General features: G+C 36.3%; 1 protein-coding gene, 1 long non-coding RNA gene and 1 pseudogene across 4 annotated transcripts in view; 2 read left to right on the top strand and 1 right to left on the bottom strand.

Annotated features, from left to right (window-relative positions):
• The first annotated feature begins 678 nt into the window (after nucleotides 1-678).
• LOC110912331 (wall-associated receptor kinase-like 2) overlaps nucleotides 679-21,112 on the top strand; it is an 82,216-nt gene continuing 61,782 nt past the window's right edge. For 2 of the 3 annotated variants that reach the window (XM_022157026.2, XM_022157025.2), the window contains exon 1: nucleotides 679-1,594. In XM_022157026.2, coding sequence (XP_022012718.1) covers nucleotides 694-1,594 — 901 coding nt within the window. In that variant the 5' untranslated portion in view covers nucleotides 679-693. The remainder of the gene's footprint in view (nucleotides 1,595-21,112) is intronic. The other variant, XM_022157028.2, reaches the window with a different exon arrangement.
• Nucleotides 8,940-13,894, bottom strand: LOC110912333 (annotated as a pseudogene).
• On the top strand, nucleotides 16,421-17,827 carry LOC110912337. Its single transcript, XR_002577866.2, has 4 exons — nucleotides 16,421-16,691; nucleotides 16,817-17,227; nucleotides 17,328-17,423; nucleotides 17,504-17,827. It is a non-coding gene; the product is annotated as an uncharacterized LOC110912337 (long non-coding RNA).

Raw genomic sequence — 21,112 nt, 5'->3', positions numbered from 1 at the left:
TTTGTTTTTTTTTTTTACTTTTAACCCAAAGCTTTTTATCAATTGAAATTTAAACCCAACTCTTTTTTTATTTTCAATTTTGGTCCATCATACTTTTCATCTTTCCCAAGTTTTTCATTTCGTTCAAAATTTTGTGAGTTAACGCACCGAAACATGCATGTGGGGTTAAACATTTTTTGTATATTTTTTTCCCGTTTAACTGGCCCGTCGCAACACATCTGTTTTTCTTCGTTTAACAAGTCCGTCGCAATGCGCCGGTCCTCGATTGACTTAGTTATTTTTTTCTATGTTATACGCTTCGGTTTGATTTCTCTGCAATAAACGTGCATGATTCACGTCTGCTTTTCGCTCGCTGTTAATTTTTTCCGTTTTCATTTATTTTGTTTTTACGAGTTTTTCGGGTGCTGGTGATAGCTGACAATGGTATAATATTGCTACTACTTGATACAATTTTACGACAACCGCTGCAACGCAGGGCTTAATACTAGTTTAATAATATACCATCTTACAATGTAAACGTTTTATATAGTTATAATAATATACCTGACATGCTTAACACGCTACGAAAAAAAGAAATAAATAAAATCAAACACCTTAAATTACGGTGGAAAATGTTGTGGTCAACAACAATAAAAATCAAATGCCTTATTTAATATCAAACGTATCCATAAGTCTTGCACGGTGTCGGTAGTTATGGACCCGCTAAATTTGGCCGTTAACATATCTACTGCCAAAAATATATCCCCAACAACCACCATGTGTCTGTCATTCACACAGGAACCAGAGGCAATGAAGCTGCCTCACATTATCCTCCTTTTAACCATCTTCATATCTTCCATACCAATGGCAGCACCAGCACCCAGTTACTCCAAACCAGGATGCACAGACACCTGTGGGAATATCACACTTCCATACCCTTTTGGAATGGGACCCAACTGCTTTCTCAACAAATGGTACGCTGTTGATTGCATTAACTCCTCTAAACCCTTTCTATCTGCTCTCAACAACCTCCCATTGTTAGCTGTAGACTTAACCCAACAGATGGTTCTTGTTAATCTCCCAATGACCTCGGCTTGCAACACTACACAGATTTTGAATCTTGCTCACACCCCTTTCTTGTTTTCCAAATTGCATAATAGGTTTATTGTTCAGGGGTGTGGTACTGGTGAGATATTAAGTGATGGAAACATGCACACCGGGTGTTCGACGATATGCTCTCAAGAATGCGGGAGTGTTAACAGAAGCTATTGTGATGGGATTAATTGTTGTCAGACTAGCATTCCTTATTATATGGATATGTATAGTGTGAATGTGACCGCGAGTGGGGAATCGTGTGTTTCGGCCTTCTTGGTGGCTGATAATTCTTATGTTGATGAGCTGTTTTCGGGCCGGTTTGTTGCTGGGAATGGTTCTTTGATTGCGGTTGTACTTCGGTGGACATTGTCGGATAATGAATTTAGTGAAGCGGGTTGTGGTTATAATTTTAGCAGACATGAGTTGAAGAAGGGTAGTGATCGTTCGGTTAACACTGTGAAGTGTAGCTGTGAGTCCGAATTAGAAGAAGGTAACCCTTATCTGTCTGGTGGATGCAAAGGTATTGATTTTTGCTTGTGATTATACTTTTTAGTGTATTTTGGAATGATTTTTAGTCCAATTAGAAAAATAAAACGCTTATTAGTTACTTATTTTGTGTGGTTTTAGTTCCGGAAGAATGTAAAAAGTGTATGGAAGGATGGGAGTATTTTACAAACAAAAGTGTATGGCAAGCCACATCAGCAATTTTTTAACCTGGTTAGTGATTTTTTAACTAGGAGTATTTTACAAACAAAAGTGAATAGTTCGGATTATTATTGGTGATTAAATGAGTTGAGATTATTATTGGCCAATAACAGTGATTTGAGATTATTTAAATCCAATTTGCCTTATAATTAAAACAAACTAGAGTGTAACTAAAATGTACCGATCACGGGCATGGCTTCAGGAACTACTCCATAACCATATAAATGTTTTACCCTGATATAATAGAGAAAATATATATATTTAGAGGTAAGTGGCTTCAGGAACTACTTCATAACAATATAAATGCCCCTCCATCTCAGCGTCACGTTACACTGAAGGATACTCTCCAAAAATGAAACAAGGAAATAGTTGATGGCCCTAACTCACTTATTTGATTAATTTATTTTTTTAGGGTAAATTACACTTTTCGTCCTTTATGTTTATATCAGATTACAACGAATAGCCTTTAACTTGGTTACAGTCACGGTTCTTTTTTTGTAAAAGCCATTACACCCTACGTCTTTTAGTCCTAACCTGGTTAAAATTTTCAGTTAAGTATTGCATGTGCCTCGCACATGAGGGTATTTCAATCATTTTACCATATCCTTTTTATATTTATACTAGTTGATGCCCCGCCTGCGTTGCGGGGCGATGACCGAATAATGAGCGAGTGTTAGGCAACTCATTGATACGAAAAACAATTAAATCGAGTCAACCAATGAAAAAACACTTTTATAGTTCAAAAAAAAACTAAAAGAATGACAATATTGTAATTTTTAACGGAGGGAAATTGTGTTTTTTTTTACTGGGGTAAAATCGTAATTTGTTAAAAGCTAAAAGTAATGGCAGTACCATAAATTTGAACCAGGGGCAAAGTTGTAAATTTTCACAGGGGCAAATTCGTAATTTTGAACTTGGGGTAACAACATAATATAAATTTGAACTAAGGGCACAATCATAATTTTAAGCTGGAGGCAAAAGCACAATTTTATTTTGAACCGAGGGCAAAATCGTAATTTTGAGTTGGGGGCAAAAACATAATTTTATTTTGAACTGGGGAAAAAACGTAATTTTGAATTGAGGGCGAAATCATAATTTTTTAAATGGGGAAAATCACATTTTTGAACATAGTGCAAGATCGTAATTTTTAGTAGGGGGCAAAAACAGAATTATATTTTGAACTGGGGGTGAAAAAGTAATTCTGAGTTGAGGGCAAAACCACAATTTTATTTTGAATGGAGGGAAAAATCGTAATTTTGAGCTAGGGACAAAATCGTAATTTTATTTTGAGCTGGGGGTAAAACCGTAATTTTAAAGAGGGGCAAAATGGTAATTTTAGAATGGATATAAAATAATAAGTTGGTTGGCCCAATGGGGGAGTGCCAGGTAAAGTCGTAATTTTGAGTTGAGGGCAAGATCGTAATTTTGCGATGGGGACAAAAAACATAATTTTATTTTAAGTTGGGGACAAAAACGTAATTTTAAAATGGATATAAAATAGTAAACGTGTTGGTCCAATGGGGGAGTACCAGGCAGCAGCTGCCTGGCACTATTCTCCCTACTTGTAAATGTCTCCAGGTATAAAGTTCGAGTCTGAGTAATAAGGATTTCTCATTAAGAGGTTTAAATTGGGGATCTATTGTACGAAGGGGCTCTCTAGCGCGGACCTGATTAAGATAACGTATGCTAGACCTCCCAACATTCGCGAATAATTCACACATTTCAAAAAAAAATATATGTATGTACCGTTATGATGATTCATCTATATTGACCGTTATGATTTAAATTTGACATAAAAAGTATATGTTAGTTCGGTAATCAATGTCGTCATTATTATTTTAATTTATTTTTCAGAGAATATGTTGGAAATTACTGTATAGCGGTATGCGAATTGGGGAGGAGGATACTTGAATCCATATCGGAAAGTTTAGGTTTAGAAAAAGAGCGACTAAATACGATATTAGGCGAGCAAGGACAACATATGGCCATCAACTATTATCCACTGTGCCCTGAACCTGAGTTAACTTATGGGTTGCCTGGTCACACTGATCCTAATGCACTCACCATGCTCCTTCAAGACACGCTTGTCTCTGGATTACAAGTTCAAAAAGATGGCAAATGGGTAGCGGTTAAACCACACCCTAACGCGTTTGTCATCAACATTGGCGACCAACTAGAGGTGATTTACATATTTGTGTAGCCAACATGATAATGTGTCGGGTTGAGCAATTTCGAATGCTAACTAGCTTATTGTTTTTTTCTTAATAGGCGTTGATTAATGGTGAATACAAGAGTGCGTGGCATCGAGCTGTAGTCAACTCAGATCATTCATATCTCTACGGTCTATATAGAGATATGTTGGCTACCTGGTCGGGGGTTAAGGGAATGGTTTGGTAAGGTTTTTGCCTTGTTCAGTGTATAGATCCTGCAAGGACCTGAGTCAAACTTACTAGGACCTCCTTCAATACCCACATAAACAATTGAAAATAACATGTTGAAAAAAATTATATTGCGGCTATTTTTTCCCCCAAGAATTAAGCTTTTATTAATCTAGATAAAGCATAGATAAATAATTAAAGAAACAGACTATGAAATTCCAAGAATAAAGCTTTATTGATCCAGGAATGACTTTGAAGTTAGAAATGACATGTACATCCATAGTATTAACCATTGAAGTGAAAGACCTGTATAGAAAAACCCAACATGCATTACCAGATTATACACAACAAACAAAAAATAACAAAACATTTCACTGTCTAAAATCAAAATCCATCACCTATATAAATTTCATTTCATTAAAACCACCAATTACATTACAGATCTAAAGGCTCAAACTATCTACACACTTGGTGTGTAGATAGCCAACTCAAAAAAGTGATTTTTTGTCATATATGCACACCCTGCAGTGTCGGGTTATGTCCAAAGCGCGACGTTTTGGTCCGGTCAACCAGATAAAGACTGACGGTTGTCTGACGGGTATCTGACGGGTCCTGTTAGCCAGACAAAAGACTGACCGGGTGTCTAGTTGACAGGACCAAAACGCGGCCAAAGATTAGCGTTTTGGTCCGGTCAACAGATCCGTCAGACACCCGTCAGTTTTTGTCTGGTTGACAGGACCAAAACGCCGTGCCACAGCTCGACATTGCAGGGTGTGCATATAGGCACATTGGTGTGCCAATAGGTACACCCGATCTAAAACAAAGAAAACCACAAACACCTACTCGATGCCCCGCCCGTGTTGCGGGGCGATGACCGAATAATTAGCGAGTGTTAGTCAGCTCAGCTCATTGACACGAAAAAAAATTAAATCAAGTCCACCAATTAAAACAAAACATTTTTCTAGTTTTGATAAAAAAAACTAAAACAATGGCAATATTGTAATTTTAACTAAGAGAAAGTTGTATTTTTTGACTGGGTAAAATCGTAATTTGGCAAAAGCCAAAGTAATGGCAGTACTGTAAATTTGAACCTAGGGCAAAATTGTATTTTCACAGGGGCAAATTCGTAATTTTTAACCTGGGGGTAACAACGTAACATAAATTTGAACTAAGGGCACAATCATAATTTTAAGCTTGAGGCAAAAGCACAATTTTATTTTGAATCGAGGGCAAAATCGTAATTTTGAGTTGCGGCAACAACATAACTTTATTTTGAACTGAGGAAAAAACATAATTTTGAATTGAGGGCGAAATCACAATTTTTAAACAGAGAAAAATCATATTTTTTTAACAGAGGGCAAAATAGTAATTTTTAAGTGGGGGCAAAAACAAAATTTTATTTTGAACTTGGGGCGAAAAGGTAATTCTGAGCTGAAGACAAAACCACACTTTTATTTTGAATGGAGGGAAAAATCGTAATTTTGAGCCGGGGACAAAAGCGTAATTTTATTTTGAGCTGGGGGCAAAACCGTAATTTTAAAGAGGGACAAAAACGTGATTTTAGAATGGATATAAAATAATAATCTGGTTGGTCCAATGGGAGAGTGCCAGGCAAAGTCGTAATTTTGAATTGAGGGCAAGATCGTAATTTTGAGATGGGGACAAAAAGCGTAATTTTATTTTGAGCTTGGGGCTAAAGCGTAATTTTAAAACGAATATAGAACATTAAACGTGTTGGTCCAATGGGGGAGTGCCAGGCAGCCGCCTGACACTATTCCCCCATTTGGTTTTTGTATATGTAGGGAACTAGTTATTGGCCCGCCCGCGTTGCGGGGCACCAAGCCGAATATTTCCCTCTCATAACATGTACGTCTGTGTTTTGGTTACATGTACATACTACTTGTACCACGTTCTAAAAAAAATTACATCGATTCATTCAATTAAAACAAAACGCTATCATACTTTTGGAAAAAATAAAAAAACTAAAACGATGGAAAGATTATAATTTTAAACTCCTGACAATATTGTAATTTTTCAGGACAAATGAGCGTGTGTCAGGCAGCCGCCTGACATGAATAAAAATTACACGAAGTCTACCAAATAAAATAAAACACTATCATAGTTTTGTAAAAAAATACGTGACTGTAATTTACACTGGGGGCAAAATCGTAATTTGATAGGACAAAATAAAAACAAAAACAATGGCAAAACTATAAATTTAAACTGAGTGTAAAATCGTAATTTGGTTGGGAGGGGAAAAAACAAAACAAATGGTAAAACTATAAATTTAAAGGGTAAAATCGTAATTTGGCTGAACCAATGGGGAAGTGGCAGACAACTGCCTGCACTATTCCCCTCCATGGAATATGTAGTGTACCAGTTTTTTGCCCCGCCCGCGTTGCGAGGCACTAAGCAGAATATTTCTCTTTCTTAACATATACGTCTGTGTTTCAGTTACTTGTAAATACTACTCATAACACGATCTTAAAAAAAATTACATCGAGTCAATCAATTAAAACAAAACATTGCCATACTTTTGCTAAAAAAACTAAAACGATGGAAAACTATATTTTTAAAGTGAGGCAAAGTTGTACTTTTGAGCGTGTGCCAGGATGCTGCTTGGCACGAATAAAAATTAAACCTAACCAACCAACTAAAACAAAACACTACCATAGTTTGTCAAAAAAAAAAAACACTAAAACGATGACATGTCTGCAATTTTACATTAGGGGCAAAATTGTAATTTGACAGAAAAAAAAAACAAATGGAAAACTATAAATTTGAGCTAAGAGAAAAATTGTAATTAAGCTAGAAGAAGAAAAAACACAACCAATAAAAAAAGGAAAAAGTACAAGTTTTGTCCTTTATCTCTATACCACTTTTCAGGCGGTGCCCTTTTTAACGAATATTGACAGGCGGTCTTCTTTACTTGGTATTTTGTTGCAAGTTTAGTCCTTTACATCCAACCTAGTTAAAAATCCCTGTTAATTATTGGGTGTAAAGGACTAAACTTGCAACAAAATACCTAGTAAAGGACACCGCCTATCAATATTTGTTAAAAAGAACATCGTCTAAAAAATGATATAAAGATAAAGTACAAAACTGATAATTTTTCCTAAAAAAAACTATAAATTTAAATAGAGTAAATTCAGAATTTGACTGAAATAATAAAAAAAGGAAAAAAAGAAAACTCACCAATAGTGAGCTGCTGCCAGAAAGGTGGCAGTCACTATTCCCCATCATAAAGTTTGTAGATATGTAAATTCATCTCTACCTTTTTCTCTTCTCTCTCTAAAGACTCTATCTCTCTCTCTCTTCTTTTTCTTCTCCCTCTCTAGCTTTTCTCCCCACCAGACAACCATCAGCACCATCCGACAACCACCACCCCAGCCTCCAGCAACCATGAGTACCATCGTCGTCTTTGCAACCACCACTATCGGAAACCACCACCATCACCAAGCCGTCGCCACCTACCTGCGTTGTGCTCAAAACCCTAGGGCCTCATAAATGGGGGATAATGGTCTTTGCATTTAAAGCTTTATGAAGTTCATTAATTTTTCTCTAGATCTTGGGATTGCTACCGGTAGATTCACCATCTTTTGTTATCTGGGATTTGTTAATTGGATTAGCAGTTTTAAACTGACTCACTTTAACATAAACTTTTTTCTCCTGTGCATTTCTTTTCTTTTATCTTTTTGCTTGTGGGTCATAGTGGTAAAGCCAAATTATCATTGGCTGGGGTGTGGTCTATTAGGAGTTGTTGAACCTCAACAGTTTTACTAGCAGTAACTTCAGTGGATTGTAGAACTTTAGTGCATCTTAGTGGATTTTTTTTTTTTTTTTTGGAAATCTGGTAAGTAGATGCATTTAGGTTTAAATTGATTTGAATTTGGTTGTTAAGGAATTGCTTCTGTTTCGGTTGAATTTGTTCTTGAAGTATATAGATGGTGGTTGTTGCCGGAAGAGGTTGGAGGTTGGGGTGCGTGTCACAGTGGTGGTGGGGGTCGGATTTGGTGGTGGTGATGGTTGGATTTGGTGGTGGTGAGGGTTGTTATTTGTTTATATATACTAGCCGTTTACCCGCGCGATGCGGCGGGAAACATATCACTTAGGTTGGTTAGTTTAGGGCTATGTACGGGGCGGTTTGGTTTTGAGCCATAACCAAAACCAAATTCACGATGCAACGGATAACACAACATCTGTTAGTAATTCTAAGGGTGTGCATGAGTGCGCCTGGCGCCTTTAATAACTATGGTGGAAGCTAAATTCGTCTCGGTATCCAACTATCTCAGATGGTGGAAGCTAAATTCGTCTCGGTATTACTCTTTTATGTTGACAGCTCCTAAATATGTCCTAAACCGGCCAAAACCCAGAGAAGAAAATGGTGCAGGAAATTAAGTTGTCCCTAAGCAGAGACAATGTGTATAAATACGAATACAAATAAATACATTTATGTGTTACGGTTTCAGGTGGATGTGGGGCCAGTATCAAATTAACTGTTGTAGTCTCTGGATATCAAAATAACCTCCATGTTCACAAACTTGTTGTAATGCGTCTTTTGCTATTCAATGGGTGTAGTTATTAGGAATAGGTATCTCGTTATCTCATGTAAATATGCATGATTGTTTGGTTGTTATGTTAGAAAACTGAGGGTATTTATTTGACCGGCCCGTTATGACCTGATAACCAAACCCGCTTATGTGATTAAATGAATCAAAAAATGATCGCATGAAATGTATGTCACAAGTCTTGGTAAATTTCATCCCAAAACTATTTACACGCTTTGAACAATCACGTGGTAAAATTTCAAAAATAGTTTATGAGCATTCAACATGCAAAACTTACAAAAAATGATGAACAATATCTAATCATAATTCATACATCGGGATTATGTGTCAATGTAAAAGTAGAAAGTAATGTCGATATGGGCAGGGGAAGTGCATCGGGAACCGTTCCTACAGTTTGTGAAATACCCAGAAGTCTTTGAATGCCATCGTAACACAATGCCTACACCAAGTGGTAGATATTACATAACATCAACAGTGAATATAATCTATAACTGTAAAAAAAATACATTTACTTTGGTCAAATTTGTTGTGACAAAAAGTACTTCGCTATCACTAATTTAACATTTGGAGCAACTAACCATAAGAATAGATGCTAGATGATCGTAAAGCTGAAAATATGATAGTTTAAAATGAACTAAAAATAGTTTCACTTTAATGATTGGGAGCATTCAACACACTACCGGATTTAAACAGAGAACATCGTAAGCACTTATTAATGCAGAAGAGAGAAAGAGAGGTGGTTATGCAGTTACATAACCGTGTTATGTATCACATTTAAAGCACTATGTACGGATAGTTCTCTATTTAGACTGTGGGGTATGGTGGGGCATGGGTTGGGGCATGGTGCGACACGTGGACTATGGGACACCCAAGACCAAAAGCCAATTTAAAGGGGTATGGTGGGGCGTGGGTTGGGTGGCATGGAAAAAAAACCAATTTCAAAGGGCTAGTGCTCTTGGCCAATGAGGTTCCGCCATGTCATGTGGTAGCCCCGCCCCACGTGCGGCCTTAAACTCCTGCCCAAGGGGCCACGCCCAAACCCAAGCCCACTCGGGGTGGTGACTTGGGTGTTTCTCTCCAACCCATGCCCCAACCCACGCCCCGTACCCCATAGTCTTAAAACTGGTGTTGTATTACCCGACCCTCTTAGAGACTTTTGCATGTTTTAGCTAAAAAGAAATTAATTTGATACTCAAAATGTAAAATGTGGATGTGAGGCACACCCATGTAATGAGAGACTGTTGTCCTTTTAGCAATGTGTGATCCATAGGTTTCCTTCTTGTCAAAAGTTCTAAAAGAATAACCCCAAAACTGTAGACATCACTCTTTTGAGTTATCTGTCCAGTCATAACATATCTGAGTAAAAACATATGAATCTTTTCATGAAACTAATCAGTAAATACCAACATTATGAACCAGAAAATTAGTGTTATCTGACAATAAGACTTACTCAGGAGCATGGTAACCAAAAGTTCCCAACACCCTTGTTGAATGCAGCCGAGCTGCGTTGTCAGAAGATAAATTGCTCAAGCTGAAATCAACTATTTTTGTTTAAAAATCATGAAACACAAGAACATTGCTTGACCTTACATCACAATAGGTGGTTGAGCCTTTTCATGTAAATATTGAAGACCTCTCGCTGCACCATAGGCAATTTTAACTCTAAGCCCAGTTGAGAACTACACCGCCATTTCTCCCTAATTAACATAAATATATGTTTATTACCGTCATATATCATGTACAAACATCAGAAAAGGATGTTTATGATGTGTTTACCGTGTAATATCTCATGCAAACAACCCATGGTTGCATATTGAAATACCAAGATTCGTTTGTTTTTCTCCAAGCAGTAACCACACAGTTGAGAAAAATACTCATTCTTAAGTCTTGAAAACATGGCTAACTGCAGACACCCAAAATTAAACAATATAAATTATAAAACCATATACGTTAACACTCTATTTTAAAAAAGAGCAAAATGTCATTTTCGTCCCTGAGGTTTGGCCAGTTTTGCGACTTTCGTCTAAAGGTTTATTTTTCTGCATCTGGATCCAAAAGGTTTGAAATCTTGCCATTTTCATCCAACTCATTAACTCCATCCATGTTTCTCCGTTAAGTCAGAGGTATTTCCATCTTTTTTGTTAACTTAATGGGTAATTCGGTCTTTTTCAGGGGTATTCGGTCTTTTAACATAAAATGAAAAAGACCAAATTGCCCTTTAAGCCAGAAAAAATACGGAAATACCTCTGACTTAACAGAGAAAAATGGATGGAGTTAATGAGCCAGATGAAAATGGCAAGATTTCAAACTTTTGGATCCGGATGCGGAAAAAATCCTTTGGACGAAAGTCGCAAAACCCACCAAACCTCAGGGATGAAAATGACATTTTACTCGAAATAACTTAATGCCAATAAGAGTGTGTTACCTTCTTCGATGGTATCACCTGGGAGAACTTTAGCGAGACCCTCGGCTGCTAGCATGTCAGAAAAGGAAGCATACAAATGAACATCCTGCAATTTTTATACATGTAATTAAGAGAAAATGATAGTGGAGAATGTGTAGACAAATATAGTGATATTAATCGAGAAACGAACATCGGCACTGATATGTTAGTTGTTTATCAGCATGTGTATTTTGTTCCTAAAAGTTATAAACAGACCACAACTAATTCAGAGACACACTTATGTTACAAATTCACATCTGATAATACAAGAAATATGACATCAAGACACCTCATTTATGCGAGAAAATAATCGTGCGAAAACACGGGACGTCAATATGACCATATTACCATCCTGTTATCAACAATCTAATCATAAAAACAAATTAGATCTGCAAAAAGCTCAAACAAATATGACCAAATTGACATCCTGTTAGATATAAAAAAAATCATAGCTTGTGGAGATTAACAAACAGACGATGGTTTCATTTGTTAAAATATTTTAAAAATGAAGGTTAATGGATTTTTTTTAACAAATGCAATCATAACTTGGCGTATGCAAGTAAAACGACAATCAAGAAAGAGAGTTACCTGCCTAAAGCACCAGCAATGAGAGGAGCCGGGTGACTGCCAAGATTCAAATGTGTTTCTCGAATCCACCTTTTGGTAGTTCCTATGAAAATTCAATAGTTGTAGAAGATCCAGTGGCCCCAGGTACGGCTCTCTATAAAAATTCAACAGTGAGGTTGATTAGGAAAAAATATAGCAAAGGGATGATAGATACTTCCTGAAATCCATAATAGAAGTACTTAAGGTCGTGGGGTATGGGGCGAGGGTTTGGGCGTGGGTTGGGGTAAAATGCCCAAGTCACCACCCCGGGGGCTTGGGTTGGGCGTGGGTTTTGGCCGTGGCCCCCATTGGCGTGGGTTTGAAGCTGGGCGTGGGGCTGGCTAGTAAGTGACATGGCAGACTCTCAATGGTCAAACCAAACTCATGCCCTCCAACCCAAGCCCACAAACCCCCGCCCACCATACCGTGTGTTCTAGTGGGTTTCCCATATCTGCCACCCCATTCCACATGTCAACCAATGCCCCAACCCAAGCCCCAACCCCCGCCCCACCATACCCCACGGCATAAAAATAGACATATTGTCATTATAGACCCCCATGTATACCACATGTACACCACTCAACACTCAAAACATTACATATGAGAACTCTACTATTCTATAATCTCTATAACACTTTAGCGGCGCTTTTTAATAATCACAAACCTCTATTATAGTAAGTGCCCTAACTCCGTGGTCAAGTGGACCACTCTTTTACTTAAATGATAAGTTTAAACCAGTGACCCAACTCGCCAAAAGTTCAATGAATGGGCATCGAGCAAAGTAAAGTAATTACTTTAAGGATTAATTAATCAAGTTAGATACCTCCATAACTGAGATGTCATCTTTGTTTTCAACTTTTCATGCACCAGTTGACATTTCTTCATCTGTGAAAACAATTTAACCGATTAGTATTTTAATTTTCGTTTGATAATTTGGTTTATTCAGCAATGTAGCTTTTTTGACCTACATCAGCAATCAAGGTCCTGTTTGACTCATTTTAACTAACCAATTCCAAACCAAACTGAAGAAAACTCTTCATTTTCCACAAGCTTCTCATTCATTGAAATTGATAATCCATTCTTCATCCTCATCTGCAAGTTGGACACCCATCATGATTTGGATTCAGAAACTTTTTTGAATACAATATTTAACAAAATAGTTGTTTATAAAAATGTATTATAAGATCACAAATTGAACAATTTTCACCAAAAATGCAAAAGCTAACAATCTTTCACATTTGTTCATGTATAATAAAATCTTAGTTAGAGGATTTTTAGAGCAGAATAAAATCTAGTATCAAATTATACTAAAAGCTAACAGGTTTTGTTTAACGAAAATTGTTGGAAAACAAATACTCTTGATGAATAGATGCTTTAGATTTTGTTTAGATTTGTTTATAAATTGTTTAGATATATTACTTATCTAGAATAAACCAAACTCAAATATGCATCTAAACTCAAGAATTAAAAGTCACATGTTGCACAAGAGAAAAGTTACCTCGCCTTCCCATATGAAGTAAACTCCATCCGCGGCCTCTCCCTCTCGAACACCATGTTCTTGGGGATCTTGAAAAGGGGAAATCACAACTAATACATGTGCAATTGTGTAATAGATAAACGATTAGGAACATCAAAATCGTAGACGGATCCTGAAAAATCGAAATCTGGTGAACTCAGGAATACATGAAATCGAAAAAAAAAACATTTTTCGGGTGTTGGTTTTCACCTCGTTGCTGGACATTGCTGGAGAAAGCTTGTTTAAGCCCTAGATCGCCGGAATCTCAACTTACGAAACCCTAGTTTTCCTGAAATCAAGCATGAGTCGCGCATCTGAACCAAAACCTCAACAGGGTTGTCGGAACCTACCTCAACCACCATCTACAGCCAGATGCTCGTCTGCCACCAATCTGCTCGAGAATCCCACTGCCGGAACCCTAATCAGCGGATTTTAACACTGCACACCACACCGTCACAGGTTGGGGTCATGGATTTGAATTCGAATGAAAGTAAAACCCTAGATCTAGATCTGGTGAAATCCTTACAGGTTCATGAGTCGCCAGATAGAGAGAGAGAGAGAGAAAAAGGGTTGATGAAGTTTTGTGAGAGTAAATCAAATGAAAGTAACCCTTGATCCGTGTGAGCTGAATATCAACCGTTCAGATCACAATCCGTGTGAAAAGGTGAAAGAAATGGATGGCTGAAGATGAATCAGTTGAAGGGTAAATTATGTTGTGTTTCTTGGTGCTTCAAGTGTTGTACATTGTGCATTGAGGGTGTTTTCAACACATTGTTCAATTACCATTCTGTCCTTCCTATATCCTTATTAAAGTAGTATAGATATTATTATATTAGTAAAATTACTAACTTACCCTCATATGCTAGTTAACTGAAAATTTTAATTAGGTTAGGGCTAAAGGATGTAGGGTGTAACAGTTTTTACAAAAATGACCGTGACTGTAATTATTAAAGTTAAGGCTATCCGTTGCAATCCGATACAAACAATAAAGGACGAAAAGTGTAACTTACCTTTTTTTTAATTTTTGGCAATTTTGTCATCTTGTCATGCCAGCCCTCTCCGGCTCTCTCTCTCTATATGTGTACCAGTTCTAGGGTTCTTCCACTCCTCACGTAGAAACAAACAACCTCTCTATAACGCCACACAACCATGACCACCGTACCAGCAAAACACCACCAACCCCTCCACAATTTCACACTTCCCTTCCTAAAATGGGGCCAGGAATCCACCACCGCGGCCGCTCCCTTACGACCTCCACAACTGCCGTACCACCACCACTGAACGCAAAATCGACGAACAAAGCGGTGACGTGTCACCACACGAAAACAACAACAATTTTGTCTCATGGCCTGTCTTCAACATCTTGTGGATACTGTTCTCGATGCTGACGCAATGGAAATGGGAGGATGGGGCGGCGCCGCCCAACGACGGCTCGGGGACGCCCCACCGAGTGGCACCGTAGCATTAAAGGTCAAAATCATCTTCTCTCTTTTCTAAACTTCAAGTTTGATAGCGATATAAATAGAAAGATGATCAAAGATGCCGATGAAATTTTTGATGAAATAGTTGAAAGCTCTCTCTGTTCAGTCATATTCAACTTGAGTTCAATTTTGAAAAAGAAGCAGCATAGGATTTTGATTCATGTGTTTAGAAGAATGAACATGATTAACTTCCCATAGACATGTACACCTTAAATATAGTTACAAAAAGCTTCTCTGAGTTGAGAAGAGTCAATTATGGATTTAGCCTTGTTGCTTTAAGCTTTAAGTTAGGATTTAAGCCTGATATGGTTACTATTGGGACATTGATGGATGGTCTTATAAAGGAAGACAGGCGGCTGGTACTTTGTTTCAAGATTATCCACTTGGTAATTCTGAACAAGTGCTCAGATCAACAAGTTGAAAGTCGCTCCATTACTTTTACAACCATATAACTCAATACAATTGAACCAGTGTAAAGCTTCAACAAGTAGACCGTGTCTACAAAATCCCTTGAGCTGCTCCTTCGTAAGGTGATTGTAGACATTGAGTTCTACAACATTCTTCTTCGTGGTGCTAGCAAGTTCAAAGGGGTTCATTATTTACTGGCTTTGTAAATATCGGGCCTCAACCCTTTTACCGTTAGCTCCCCATACAAAGGCGAATGTTGTAGCTCCACGAAGGAGAATGTTGTAGAACTCGATGTCTACAATCACCTTACGAAGGAGTAGCTCAAGGGATTTTGTAGACACGGTCTACTTGTTGAAGATTTACACTGGTTCAATTGTATTGAGTTATATGGTTGTAAAAGTAATGGAGCGACTTTCAACTTGATAATCCGAGCACTTGTTCAGAATCACCAAGTGGATAATCTTGAAACAAAGTACCAGCCGCCTGTCTTCCTTTATAAGACCATCCATCAATGTCCTAATAGTAACCACATCGGGCTTAAATCCTAACTTAAAACTTAAACCAACAAGGCTAAATCCATAATTGACTTTTCTCAACTTAGAGAAGCTTTTTGTAACTATGTTTAAGGTGTATATGTCTATGGGAAGATTAATCATGTTCATTCTTCTAAAAACATGAATCAAAATCCTATGCTCCTTTTTCAAAATTGAACTCAAGTTGAATATGACTGAACAGAAGGGAGCTTTCAACCATTTTATCAAAAATTTCATCAGCATCTTTGATCATCTTTCTATTTATATGGCTATCAAACTTGAAGTTTAGAAAAGAGAGAAGATGATCACCTTTAATGCTACGGTGCCACTCGGTGTGGGGCGTCCCCGGGCTGTCGTGTGGCGGCGCCGGCCCATCCTCCCATTTCCCTTGTTCAGAATTACCAAGTGGATAATCTTGAAAAAATTCTAAAGAAGATGGCGGAAGCTGGGTTTGAACTTGATCAATCCCCAGCTGAAATGGTTCGTTTTGATAGACAAATTAGTTTTGAAATTGCTGATTCCATTTCTGCCTTACGACCACTATGCCTCTGGTAACCTTGTTGTCCTGCTGTGTTTCTTTTATCTGTATAAGGAACTATTGCATTTATGTTGTTTGTTTGTTTTTTTTTTTCAATTTTTGTGCAGCTGATAGAAGATGTTTGCGCAATGAAAGATGCTGAACAAAAATTTGGTGATTTTTATTCCTTCAGTTTCTAGTCAACTTGTGCTACATTTTTCAGTCTTGCCCTTTTCTGAGAAATGTAACATAATCTACTAATTTAATGGCTAGCCGAAACTTGATCTGATTCTCTCTTACTATCCAATAGTCAAACTCAGCTTTTTATATTTTCCCATTCAGATTCAGTATGTCTTTCTTAAAGCTTGATGTTGCAGGTGAAAGGGGGCTAGAACTCCTCGTAGGGAGATCTTACCCGCTGGTCAGAAAATTGGGATCCCTTCCACATTGTTATTGGAATTGGTAAATTTGCTCCCCTGTTGCATTTTGTTTATTTTTCTCTTTGCTTTTTGTACTTTGCAGAGAGACGGAAGTCACTTGAACATCTCTTATGTATGTTTCGTTTTCTATTTTTGTGTGATGTGCAGATGGAGGAAGAAGTGGAATTCTCTAGGAATAAGTTTGCTGGGAGTCAAGCTGACCGGGCTGTGAAGGAAGAAGCTTACTGAAAAGCTGAAGAACACAAAAATTATAGGTGATGGTTATTTCTTTGCTTTATGTACGTTTCGTTTTCTATTTGTATCGACTGACTTTGCAGATAAAAGTGGGAAGAAAGAACGAGCAGCTAAATCTGCAGGTGAAACCAAAACTAAAGGAGCTGCTGCTGTGGAAAAGGAAGTAACAATCGACAGACTTGATATCCGTGTTGGGGTTATCAAGGAAGTTCAGAAACATCATGATGCTGATTCTTTGTATCTGGAAAAAAATGATGTCGGTGAAGAACCTATAGGACTGTCGTTAGTGGTCTTCTCAAATATATTCCTCTTGAAGAGATGCAGGTTCTTTTTATAATATATATCTTGCACTTAAGCATTCATGAGGGGAATTAAACCACAAATTGGCTTACGGTTCTCAGTTCTCTTTGTTTGTTTTTATTAGAACCGCAAGGTTTGTGTTCTCTGCAACCTAAAGCCAGCAACCATGAGGGGAATTAAATCACAAGCTATGGTTCTTTGTGCTTCCACTAGTGATAACGTAAGCAGCTAACTCATAATTATACAATCTTCCGTTCCATGTGTATAAAACTACAAAACCAATATTTGTGATGATGTCAGGTTGAATTTGTGGGTTTGACGGTGAGCCGGATGATGTTCTAAACCCTAAGAAGAAGACGCTGCAAGTGGATCTACTACATTCAGACAAGAATCTTGTAGCCTGCTATGAAGATCTGCCATTCACAACTTCTGCAGGTGTTTGCAAAGTTTTATCAACATCCGATGGGTCAATTCGATGAACGCTTGTGGGACTATGCTTTGCATTTTTGCCATCTGACGTTGTGTTTGTTTTATTCATCTTTGCTACAACACGAGTCTGGTGTAATAGGTAGATTGATGTTGGATTTAGAACTTAGTTTGACTTGAAATTAGTGCGTGGTTCAATTAGCGATGTGATTATGTGGTTAAGCTGTGCTTTTTAGTCTCACCCTGCTGTGCTTTTACTGTATTACGAAGTGTAAACCTCACAACTCTGATGAATCTTAGCAAATATGTATTATTGCTTCTCCAGTGACAGTCACATCATACTGCAGGTTCAAGTTGGAAGTTCTTTCTGCTGATTAGAGTTTGATGTGGTTGTGGTTCTTGTGTGTTTTTGTTTTCTTTAGCATAAGTTACCAATTCCGAAGCGTATCTATGACATTTCAGCCATAGTTGTTAATAGTGGCTATAGCGACCGCTATGGCGTGCTATGTAGCCATGCAGGGCCGGCTCAATGTTTTTGGTGGCCTAAAGCGAAATAAAATTTTTAGGCCCTTTTTCGTATCAAGTACTTAACTATTAAGGAATGAACTAGCGTTTAACATCAACAGAGTCAAGCGTTTAACTATTATAGTATAAACTATTAGCAAATTAGGGGCATAAATTATCACTCAAAATCAATAGTTTTAACAACGATTACCTTAAAGCAAAACAACTAATAGTAGGATAACTAAGTTCTAAAAAACTATCTCTACCAAAAGGATAACTGCAAAAATAATCAACTAAGTAGCCTAGCAAAATAATTGAAGTGATTACCTTCTGCATCAGGCCTGTAGATTCGATGCTATTACACACGTTGGCGGAATATTGATGAAGAGTTTTAAACTATTACACAAAAGTCATTACAAAACCAGTTCAAAACTATTGCATAGGAGTGATGAATGATCAAAATTACCAAAAGGGTAATTAACAAATTTGGGAATAAAACAAATGACTTCTCCGTTAAATTGTAGATGTCGTTTCATTTTTCAAAGAGAGTCGCTTTTTTAATTTTCTTGAAACTCAAACGTATGACCTAACTTTGACTTTTGGGCCTACAAGCAAACATAACTACCACCTTCTTTTGTTTGCTTCCCCTTTCATTTAGTTAACCCAAAACAAATAGCACAAGCCCAAATATAACAAATATAGATGAAAAAAAAAAGGTCCAAGATGAGAAGCCCTAAAAGTTGGTGGCCCTAAGCTAATAGCCGACACTGTAGCCATGCGACGTAGTGTCGCTATATGGGTCATAGCGATGAAAGCGATTGTTTTTTTTATGTAAATAACAATTAGATATAGCTATAAAATAGCTGGATTTATAGGTTTTTGTTAAATATACATGTAAATAGCATATATAGAAGGGTATTTTGATGTAATATGCATATAAAAATTTTCAAAATTCTTTTTTTACTGTAATCGCTATTTATAAAATAGCCGTCGCTATTCGCTACGTAGCCTATAGGTGCCTTGTCGCTATTCGCTATCAACTATGATTTCAGCAGCTTGTTAGGTTACTTGTTTATGTTTTAGGTCAATTCATATTATTTGTATAAATTAGAAAATTTCGACTAATTTGGTAAATTAGTATTAGACTTATCATAAAATTTGTTGAACCTTGGCGTTGTATACATTTTGTATTCCGATTAACTTTATTTTAATCTTAGTTTGATATGCATTCGGCAATGTAATTTGTTGTATTCTCGAAACATTTGATCAAGCTTATTTTGTAGAGATTTATAAGTGATTCAATGTTCTAGTATTTTTAAGAATATCACCATTGAGGGGAAGAGACGTATAACCCGCAAGCCCTCTGAGTTCAAGTAAGTAGGTGGGTTAAGCGGGTACACCGACACAATCTCAACGAGTAGTGCCCGCAAGTATATAGTTCGAGTATGGGAACCCTAGTTTAGACCCGACCCTACATCGCAAAATTCGTTGTCGATTTTATTGACTAATAGCCTAACCATGGGGATATTGATCCGAATAGAGAGGCAAGTTAATTACACTATCTCGGATCCTGTGTCACTGATCGCTAAAACTCACCTAAAAATACTCACTAAAATTTTTAGCTTTCATAATGAGTCTATAAATAAAATGTTTTTGAGATATTTGAAGGTTAATGAAAATTGTAGGATAAAAAAACGTTTTATTTTATACGTATCAAAAGGGGGTGCGTAAAAAGCGTAGAAAAAAAAATTGAAAGAACGAATTCTATTTGGTTAACATTTTATACGGTTTATAAATAAAACTATATTAGAACCCCGTGTATTACACGAGTTGAATAAATATAATTTTTTACATCAAATAAAAAAAAGTTATATCTTTAAAAACCATGTGTATTACAGAGATTAAATAAATGTAATTTTATATACTAAATACTAAAAACGTCGTATCCTTAAAAAACTCGTGTATAATCAGGTTGAATAAATCTTACCAAATAATAAAAAATTACATCCTTAAAAACCTCGTATATTACACGTGTTGAATAGATCTAAAAAAGAGTTATATCTTTAAAAACTATGTGTATTACACAGATAAAATAAATGTAATTTTGTATATGAAATAATAAAAGCGTCGTATCTTTTAAAAACTCGTGTATAGTCGGGTTGAAAAATCTACCAATTAATAAAAAATTATATCATTAAAAATCTCGTGTATTACACGTGTTGAAAAAATCTAATTTTACATAGCAAATGATAAAAAAAATTTATATTATTAAAAACTTTGTGTATTACACGGGTTATATAAATGTAACTTTCTATGGTAAATAATAAAAAAAATTATATTTTTAAAAACTCCGCGTTTTACAGGAGTTAATAAATATAATTTTGTATACCAAATAATAAAAAAGTTATATTTTTAATAAACTAGGATAACATTTAATATTAATTTATTATTTATATATTTAATATAAGATAAGTATGAAAGAGAGGCATTTGTTTTAAAAATATATTAAATTAACAATTTAGATTTGAGGATAATATTTTATTAAAGTATGATAAAATTTAATTAATTTATTATTTATTTAGTTAACATAAAATAAGTATAGTTTTGAGGGTACCTTCAATGAATGACACGTGTCCAAAAATTGGTTTATTTTATTATAGTAGATAGAAGATTATTTAAACCTGTCGCTAGATTGATATACGTGAAACTATACTTTTGTTGTTTGCTATATAGTTTTTAATTTTATTTTTTGGGTTAACTTTGTATAATAGTAACCAAGTTTCAAAAGTGTTCTAATTAGGTCACTCATAATTTTTTTTTGTTCCAATTAGGTCATTCAAGTTTCATTTGATGTTTCAATCCTAGATATTTTGTCTAAATAGAAGGTCATCCATCCTACATGGCATTTATTTAGGTTTTTTATTTAAAAAAAATTGTTGACATGGCACATAAATGTCAAATGGGTTAGAAAAATAGTTA

This window comes from Helianthus annuus, chromosome 14 (genome assembly GCF_002127325.2).
Source record: "Helianthus annuus cultivar XRQ/B chromosome 14, HanXRQr2.0-SUNRISE, whole genome shotgun sequence".
NCBI lineage: Eukaryota > Viridiplantae > Streptophyta > Magnoliopsida > Asterales > Asteraceae > Helianthus > Helianthus annuus.
Note: the sequence above shows the minus strand (reverse complement) of the source record. Positions and strands in the feature narration are given on the sequence as shown.